This window comes from Sceloporus occidentalis, unplaced genomic scaffold (assembly GCF_023333645.1).
Source record: "Sceloporus occidentalis isolate IW3139 unplaced genomic scaffold, rSceOcc1.0.p SCAF_9, whole genome shotgun sequence".
Classification (NCBI taxonomy): Eukaryota; Metazoa; Chordata; class Lepidosauria; order Squamata; family Phrynosomatidae; genus Sceloporus; species Sceloporus occidentalis.
Window position 1 is genome coordinate 1978941 of NW_028316989.1, and position 9331 is coordinate 1988271.

At 44.0% G+C, this 9331-nt stretch overlaps 2 protein-coding genes across 2 annotated transcripts; both read right to left on the minus strand.

The window, feature by feature from the left end:
- Window positions 1-229: 229 nt before the first annotated feature.
- Window positions 230-2886, minus strand: LOC149306704 (small serum protein 2-like). Its single transcript, XM_089537421.1, has 4 exons — window positions 2781-2886; window positions 2543-2639; window positions 2038-2167; window positions 230-806 (listed from the first exon to the last, which is right to left on the minus strand). Exons 1-4 carry the CDS (start codon window positions 2781-2783, stop codon window positions 704-706), a joined length of 333 nt encoding a protein of 110 aa, XP_089393547.1. The 5' UTR covers window positions 2784-2886; the 3' UTR covers window positions 230-703.
- A 2720-nt stretch (window positions 2887-5606) lies between these two features.
- LOC149306705 (small serum protein 5-like) lies at window positions 5607-8969 on the minus strand. The gene is made up of 4 exons (XM_089537420.1): window positions 8862-8969; window positions 7830-7923; window positions 6976-7105; window positions 5607-6318 (listed from the first exon to the last, which is right to left on the minus strand). The coding sequence occupies exons 1-4, from the start codon at window positions 8862-8864 to the stop codon at window positions 6201-6203; spliced, it is 345 nt and encodes a 114-aa protein (XP_089393546.1). The 5' UTR covers window positions 8865-8969; the 3' UTR covers window positions 5607-6200.
- Between the last annotated feature and the right edge of the window lie 362 nt (window positions 8970-9331).

Consider the following 9331-nt stretch of genomic DNA (forward strand, 5'->3'; position numbering starts at 1 on the left):
CAGTTGTACTGAACACAACATTATAAGCACTCTAGGTGTCAACTATTTTGGTCCCCACGTTGTTGTGTAGCACAGTGCTTCTGATGTCAGGTGCATCTGCACTGCAGAGATAATGCAGTTTGATACCACAAACAGAAACATGAATTCATTTCCGTCAATCAGAATGCAAACATCCTCCTTGAACCCTATTCATGATTCATAGAAAATAAGCAAGTGACACACCAAGATGTGGGATTTGACTGGTTTATTTAAGTTCCCATAGATCAGGAGTGGGCAATTCTGACAGGTCCAGGGACCACGGAGAAGGCACATGGGCTATCATGTCAGAATTTCATTTTGATCCACAGAAGGTTAGCATCATTTAAGGCAACCCTGCAATTGCAGCTCCAGAACCAGCTCAGCTACAGTCTCTGAGCAAACTCTGGAGGTTCACTGGGATAAAGTGAGCTTCATCTAGCATGGGAAACTGATAGGAAATGCATGTTCAAATCTTAGGTAAGGAGACCCTGCAGCCCATTGAAGCCATTTCAAGAGCAGAGGTTCACTCACTGTTCCAGCCCCAAAAATGGTTGGGCTGTGAAATCTGAAAATGTCAAAGGCCACAAAAACATCCCTGGGAGCCACATGTGGCCCCGAGGCATCCTTTGTGCCCACTCCTGCCATGGCAAAAAGGAAGGGGGTGATGTCTTTAAGACGGTTGGGTTTAACATGGCTTAGTGGGGTCATCAAGTTTGTACAACTTATATTCACACGCTTCTCGATCTAAGATTGCTTTGCATCCCGGACCAGCAGCCACACCACCGTACCTGAAACGTGAAAAGAAAACAGGTTTCAATCAATATCCACTTACCTTGCAACAATATTTTAAGGAACTCTATTTTTCAATCTACTAAACATCTTGTCACTAAAAGAAAACGCAGGGAGGGCTAGAATGACTAGGAAAGGCCTAAAAACAAGCATCAGGTTGAGTCTCCTTATCCAGAATTCCAAAATCCAAAATATTCCAGAATCCCAGATTGTCCACAGAGGTGGCTGAGACAGGGATACCTTTGCTTTCTGGTGGTTCAATCGACACAAACATTGTTTCACGCACAAAAATGTTTAAAATATAACTATAAAATGTATGAAATGATCTTATGTATATATGAAACATAAATGAAGCAAGGCACAGCTACAACACTCAAAGGTTTCCAAAGATGGTGAGTACAAAGAAAGAGACAGGTGATTCTGCTATGTTAAATGGCAATGCTGACAGCAAGTGGAGAGACAAATGAATGGGAAACAGTGTGTGCAACCAGTTGCATCACACCTGAATGGACGTCTGCATATGCAATGGCTCTGCATCCACAGGTCTGCTTCTGTGACTTTACATTGGATACAGATGTTGCGCATGTGGCAGAAGTGTCCAACCATTTCTCTAGGGAACTCATACATGCACAAAATCACATTATTCAGAATAATGTGGCCAAAAACCCCCCAGAAGACTAGGACTGGGAAGGGCAGCTATGAAAGAACTAGGAAAGAGCCTGATGAGTAAAAACATACAACTGAGTACTGTTGTCCAAGCCATTGTATTTCCCATCACTGTGTATGGATGCAAGAGCTGGACAGTGAAGAAAGTGGATACAACATCAACTCATTTGAGACGTGGCCCTAGAGAGGAGTGCTGAGGGACACTGCAGACAGCCAAAATGACAAACAAATGGCTCCTTGAACAGATCAAGCCAGAAATCTCCCTGGAAGCCAATACAGTACAACCAAATTGAGGCTGTCGTACTTTGGTCACGTCATGAGAAGGAACGACTCGTTGGAAAAGGCAATAATGCTGGGAAAGGTGGAGCAGAAAGAGAGGAAGGCCAACATGGCAGAGGGCTAGACTCCATCAGGGAGGTCACAGGCCTGGATTTACAGGACCTGAGCAGAGCAGTGGAGGAGAGGGAACATCGGAGATGCTCACCCACCATAAGTCAGAGTAGACTCAAAGGCAGTTAGCAACAATAAATTGGGCTAATACATTCTCTTTTGCATTTTGCTTACCTGGAACAGCAGTGAATTCCTCCTGTGCCACAGGAACATCTCATGCAATGAGAGGAATTCCAGATAGACCCAATGGGGTGCCTTATTCCATCAAAAACATCGGCACAGTCCTCTGGGATCACCCTCTTTCCTAAGGGATAAAATCCCAGTTAGACTTCAGCTCCAGCAGAGTTCTGGAAGCAGAGGTGACTATGGAAAACCTTCCACTACAATGCAGGGACTGGGGAACGGCAAAAGAAATTGACCTATACTTAGTTACAAGAGTCCCTAAAGGCTGGCTCTCATGTGGAAGCCAGCCAATATGACTGTAGTTGGAGACCCATTGCTGCTCCCTTCCCAGATAAAGAGACTCAAAAGACTAGTTAATGTCTTGAAGAAGGGAGATGTTGTGTGTGACCTTCAGAGATAAGGAGAAAGGCAAAGGAAAGGAGAAGTGACTTCAAAGGATCACTGGTCACTTTATCCAAGCATTGACACTCTTCATTTCCAACAATGAAAACATTACCATCCTCCGTCACAATTACTGTAACTCCTTTGTAGAAGCAGAATCCAGAGCAGACGCTGAGAGCAATGCAGATGGCAGCCAGGCAGAGGAGGGATTTCTGGAAAAGACAACATTGCGGGGAGGTCACGGAGTGGGGCAGGAGTCAGACATACTTTCATACTTTGGATAGCATGAGATGATGAGACTCACAGGAAAAGCAGAAAGCAGTAAGGAAAGAGGAAGGCATAGTTTTGCTTACCATCTTGGCTTCCCTCTACAGACTTCTGCAAGACCCTGGTTGGCGAGAATAAACACCTCTGATCCCGGATGAGTCTGGGGTGGTTGCTACTGTCTGAGGATCCTTTCTCCCCAAATATATACCCGCAGGGAGGAAGTGCAAAACTATGGGAAGGACCTCCTGTGCCTTAATGTTGCACAGGGCAAAGTGTGCCAGAAAACTGTTTGATGTGAAGAAATCCTTTTCTTCCCAATTAGCCAATGTTTGTTTTGTTGAGAACTAAGATGGGAACGGCCAAGTTTCTATCCAGCTCAAGGGCGTATGGCGATAAGAGTGGTGACCGTTGTGTGGTTCTCCTGCTTCTGCCTGAAGCCTCCCAACCTACAGTCAAGAGCCCAATATCATTGTTGTTTGTTGTCAAGTCATCTTCAATGTACAGCAACCAAAGCTATACCCAAGGCCTGCAATACTAGGACCGCATCTCGAGAAATGAGAAGAAGACTAGGAATGGGATGGGCAGCTATGAAAGAACTAGAAAAGATCTCAGAAAGTAATGACAAAGAACTGAACACTAAAGTTAGAAGTGTCCAAGCCATTATATTCCCGGATGCGAGAGCTGGACGGCGAAGAAAGTGGACAAGACAAAAAAATTAAACTCATTTGAGATGTGGTGCTGGAGGAGAGTGCTGAGGATCCCATAGACAACCAAAAAGACAAATAAATGGGTCCTGGAACAGATCAGACCAGAGCTCTCCTTGGAAGCCATGATGATTAAGTTGAGGCTGTTACACTTTGACCATGTCATAGCTCATTGGAAAAGACAATAATGCTAGGAAAGATCGAGGGATGTAGAAAGAGGAGAAACTGTATGCAAAATGGATGGACTCAGTTAGGGAGGTCACAAGTATGAATTTACAAGACCTAAGCAGAGCAGTGGAGGACAGGGGTTCTTGGAGAGGTCCTATCCGTAGGGTCGCCAGGAGTTAAGGACAACTCGAGGGCAAAAAAAAGAGCTATACTCCTGCTTTGGTTATGGTTCTGTCTGCCCTGGCTAGATAAATCTGGGGGCAGCCCAAAGTATCCTCGCCCCGGAGCTACCCCAACATCCCCACATTACCTTAGCCCTCGGTTCTCATGCCCAGCCACCGCTGTCACGAGTTGTTCACTTCTGAGATCAGAATGAAGTGCGCAGTCTCAATCGCATGGCTGGGCACCTTGAGACCTCAGAGCGAAGGGACCCACGGCCCCAGTGCCAGCACCAGTGGTATGCAAAGATACCTAATAAAGGAAAATGGGTGAATCACATCCTTGTTTGTTTTGCCATTTTGGATTAAAGAACAGGACATCCTAATAATGCTTGAACTGAAGATATCCTTTTTTTCTCCAGAATTTGTGGGTGTTTGTTTTCTGCAGAGATAAAGGAAGCATTGGAAGAGTCGTATCATGTTCAGAGGTTAAAACTGATAAGGCTGGCAACTGATCCTGGGGTCTTTTGAGTCCCAACTCTAGTCTGGTATATCCTGCCCAGGAGCATCAAAGTCAGCAAAACGCAGCATCTGAAGTGAAACAGTTCTTTCAGTGCTTCCTCATCCAACCAATTTGGGTGAATCTGATTTCACAATAAACAGGGCAAGGCCATGTTCTGTGCATTTGGGCAAGCAATCTCACCGTTTCCTGGAAAAGCTACCAGTTCTGTCTCATACATGCCCATATCTCTCTTACACATCTCAGGGACCGTTGCTCTATAGACAGGAATGGAAAGAAAAATCATAATCCCAACAGGAGCCAGAGACCAGAGTCCTGTTGGTGACTTACATTTTTGTAAGTGGAAATATATCTGTGGGGATTAGAATTGGGTCGTTCTGTAAAGTCCATATCCAGTCAAGGGCTCCTGTTATATGACTACATATGGAAGCCAGCCAAGTGACCCAGGCCGGGTTGCCATATTCCATTCCCTCATATCTGGGCATTTGATTTACATATTGTGCAAATTATTATAATTATGCCTATTACTAATTTGCATTAAGCACATGAATCATTGTGCTTTTTCAGCCATTATATTTCAACCTCAGTACCAGTATCAAGCCAAGTGCTCTTTTCCCCCTTCTTTCTCCCATATCTGGTGTCCATCCTGCTATGCATCTTTGCAATTCACTAGCAAGGTTTCTGAATGCCTTTGCTATATAGCTAAGTGTAAGTAAAGTTAATCAGTGCACACCATCATAGAGATTTCTGTTCAGGATTTCTGACAGCTGGGAAACCCCATAAGGAAAAATCATGTGTATGAACTTTCAAGTTGACTGTGATGGGCTTTTAATGTTGTGATGTGTTGTTTTGATGGTCTTCATATAGTTTTTAATGGATTTTAGTGGTTGTTATGTTGTTGTTATGTACCTTCAGATGATTTCCAACTTATGGTGACCCAAAGGCAACAGGATCAGAGGGATCTCTTGGCAAGATTTGTTCAGAGGAGGTTTGCATTTCTCCGAGGCTGAATGAATAAGGCTTGCCCAATGTAACCCAGTGGGTTTCCATGCCCAAATGGGGATTCATAACCCATCTGCAGAATTTTATAGCATTGAGCCATGGCAGTTAAAATGGTATCAAACTGGATTATTTCTGCAGTGTGGAGGCAGCCTCAGACTCTCAGGGGCAAGTGGGCTTCCTTCAGAGAAAAAGACCAGCGTCGGAGGATGTGGCCTGAGCAGAGGATTCCTCCAAAAAGTGGCAGTTTTGCCTTAAAAGGAACAAAAAGAAGCATGAAGTCATTTGAGGCAACCAAAATGCAAACATCCTCCTTGAATCCCTGTTCATCATATATAGAAAATAAGCAAGGGGAACATCAAGTTGTGGGATTGACTGGTTTATTTTGGAGTGGGCAACTGTGACAGGTCCGGGGACCACTGTGAGAGTACATGCGCTACTGTGTAAGACTTTCATTTTGATCCACAGAGGTTTAGTATAATGTTTATTTTATTTTATCCAAGACAACCCTGCAATTGCATCTGCAGAACCAGCTCAGCAACAATCTCTTCATTCCTTGCAAACTCTGGATGTCCACTGAGCTAAAGTGAGATCTTAGATAAGGGATATGGCCAACCATGGCAAATCTATGGGCCACTTGTATGTCCCATGGCCCTCAGGGGTCTACAAGGATTACAAAACAAGGCAAAAATAAAATAAAACAAGAAAAGCAAAGTGGATGTAACTCTACTTCTGATTCTCAAAGAAAGAAAGCAATTTTTGCTGTTAAAGAGTCCAGGAGATCTTGCACCTCATTGAAACCATTCCAAGAGCAGCAGCTCACTCACTGTTTTGGCCCAAAAAAGGTTGGGTTAGGAATTCTGGAAGTGTCAAGGGCCACAAAAAATGCCTGAGGGCCGCATATGGCCCAGCCTTTTGCCCACTGCTACCATGATGGAAAGGAAGGGGATGTTGTTTTTAAGATGCGGCGGATAAACATGGCTTAGTGGGGTCATCATCTTCGAAGAACCTGTGTTCACACGTTTCTGGATCTACGATTCCTCTGCACCCTTGGAGAGTGGCAGTCCCACCATACCTGAAACGCAAAGAGGAGAACAAAGATTCAATCAACATTTGCCCTGACTTGCAAAGCTCAGCAGTCCCTTGTCATCTGGAGGTTAGGAACAAATGCCTTTCAGGACCCTTACAAGGTAAAGATTCCTGGCCAGCAAGTCAAAAGACTAAATTCTTACTCTATAATAAAGATCCCACTATACTTAGAAGAGCCACAACTTTTCCATTGGCCTTAGCCAAGACATGTGCCAACCCAACCCCACAAGAGGACAGAACAGAAATATGAAGTAATCTCAAATGAAACAGAATGAACTATGTATTGCCATAAAGATTGGCACATCATGTGTCACTCAAGAAGGTTCTAATATTTAATCTGGTTTGAATGCCATCTCAAATGTGATGTTTTCATACATCATTTATTTATTATTTTTATACCACACCTATCCTTTTTTGGGATGATCTACGGTCACATATAATAAATGTGAGTGACTGAGTGACCATACCTAAATGCGCATCTGCACATGCACAATGCCTCTCCATCCACAACTCTTCTTCCGTGACTTTAAATTAGATACAGATGTTGGGCATGTGGCAGAAGCATCCGACCTCTTCTATAGGGAACTCACAGAAATCACCAATGAAAATGTGGGCAATAAATGCTCTTTCCCCTTTGGCTTACCTGGCACAGCATTCCATCCCTTCGGTGCCACAGGAGCATCTCATGCATTGAGCTGAGTTCCAGACAGACCCAATGGGGTGCCTGCTTTCATCAAAAACATCGACGCACTCATCTGGCATCGCCGACTTTCCTGGGGGATAAAATCCCAAGCTGAATTATTTTTTCTTAGTTCCATCAATAGGTGAAGGAGGAAGCCAAAGGAAGTAATTTTGACAGGTGAGGAGGAAGCGAAAGGAATAAGAAAATAACTAAATTTGACAGGTGAGAAGGAAGCCAAAGGAATAAGGAAGTAACTTCGACAGGTGAGAAGGAAACCAAAGGAATAAGGAAGTAACTTCGACAGGTGAGAAGGAAGCCAAAGGAATAAGGAAGTAACTTCGACAGGTGAGAAGGAAGCCAAAGGAAGGAGGAAGTAACTTCAACAGGTGAGAAGGAAGCCAAAGGAAGGAGGAAGTAACTTCGACAGGTGAGAAGGAAGCCAAAGGAATGAGGAAGTAACTTCGACAGGTGAGAAGGAAGCCAAAGGAAGGAGGAAGTAATTTTGACAGGTGAGAAGGAAGCCAAAGGAAGGAGGAAGTAACTTTGACAGGTGAGAAGGAAGCCAAAGGAATAAGGAAGTAACTTCGACAGGTGAGAAGGAAGCCAAAGGAAGGAGGAAGTAACTTCGACAGGTGAGAAGGAAGCCAAAGGAATAAGGAAGTAACTTCGACAGGTGAGAAGGAAGCCAAAGGAATAAGGAAGTAACTTCGACAGGTGAGAAGGAAGCCAAATGGAAAAGAGGGAAGTAACCTCAATAGGTAAGGAAGACCACTTTAAAAGCACTGACACCTCATTCCCAACAGTGAAAACATTACCATCCACAGTCTTCATTTTGAGTGTGTCCCTGAAGCAGAATCCAGAGCAGACGCTGAGCATGATGCACATGGCAGTCAGACGAAGAAGGGATTTCTGAAAAAGATGGAACATTGCAGGTGCGCATGACGGAGTGGGAAGGGAGTCAGACACGATGGGTTTTAACATCAGTTTTTATTCTGAGCAAAAGAAAAAAAATTATTTGGGGAACTTCCCAAAAGTAAAAAGGTGTCGTTTTTATCCACTTTCTATTTGCTTTATTCTTGTGTTATTGCTGTTTGCTGCAAAGACATCTAAAAAACCTCCTGCATTTGCGGGTTTTTTCTACTTTTAAAATCCCATTTCTGAGCGGGACTCATCTAGTGTGATAAGGCTCATAATTTGGGCATATCATGAGAAGGCAATAAGAAAAGAGGAAGACTGCATTACAGATGGATCAAGTCGGTCAAGGAAAACGTGACCGCTCTCAGTTTGCATGACCTGAGCAAAGAGGTTGGTGATCCTGGAGGTCCCTCATTCATTGGTTTTCCATCACTTGATGCCAAATCACCACCATCACCAAAATCCCCAGAATAGATTCGGTACCTTTAATGTTCACAATTCCTCTGCATCCATGGAGTCAGACAACCATGGTTTGCAAATATCCTACAAAACATACGGATTCCAAAAGGCAAGCCTTGATGTTGCTATTTTCCATAAGGGACACCATTTTTACTGCCATTGTAAATAATGAGACTTGAGCATCCATGGATTTTGGGATCCATAGGGAGCCCTGGAACCAAACCCCAGCGGATACCAAGGACCCACTGTATAATCTGGAGGGGATTTACTGCCTCACTGACATGGGATCCTCTTGCTGCCATGGATCCATACTGAGCGCCAGTCGAGCGTCATTCATCAATGAAATGCTGGAGGGCATAGTTGCACAGCCCCAGGCTGCATGATGTTAAATCTGCAGCCTTTTCAGCACCATGATCCAGCCCAGATCCAAGGAAAGAAACAGCTTGAGTAGAAGACCAAACAATTTTACTTACCATCTTGGCTTCTCTCTATGTACCCCGATTGGCACGAAAACGGCACCTCTGATCCGGAGCGAGTGTGAAGTTGTTGCTGCTATCTCTGGGACCTTTTCCTCCCAAATATAAGCCAGCAGAGAGAGGAGGTGTGCACAAAACTATGGGAAGGGCTTCCTTTGCCCTGACCTTTTACAAGGCAAAGTGTAATCGAAAACTGTTTGGTGTGGAGAAATCCATTTCTTCAGAATTAGGTAATGTTTGTTTTCTCAGGAACTAAATGGAGAGCTGCCAAATTTCTAACATACTCAGAGGTTTACACTGGTGTCTGTTGCCCATTTGGGTTGGCCCAGTAAAGACAACACTTGCTTTGTGGATTTTAGACATTATTGCACTTTGCCATATGGCCAACGTTTATTGTTATTGTGGGCACATATGAAGAGCAAGCAAAGAATCAGCCATCTTTTAAACTGATTCCTCGTGCAAAAGTT

Bases quoted from the DNA above. Each gene is read 5' to 3' on its own strand.
- LOC149306704 (XM_089537421.1), bottom strand. The intron at 2,168-2,542 runs GTAATGTTTTCA...TTTATCCCTTAG, and splicing joins AGTAATTGTGACGGAGGATG to GAAAGAGGGTGATCCCAGAG. The intron at 807-2,037 runs GTAAGCAAAATG...TTCACGTTTCAG, and splicing joins GGAATTCACTGCTGTTCCAG to GTACGGTGGTGTGGCTGCTG.
- LOC149306705 (XM_089537420.1), bottom strand. The intron at 7,106-7,829 runs GTAATGTTTTCA...TTTATCCCCCAG, and splicing joins CAAAATGAAGACTGTGGATG to GAAAGTCGGCGATGCCAGAT. The intron at 6,319-6,975 runs GTAAGCCAAAGG...TTTGCGTTTCAG, and splicing joins GGGATGGAATGCTGTGCCAG to GTATGGTGGGACTGCCACTC.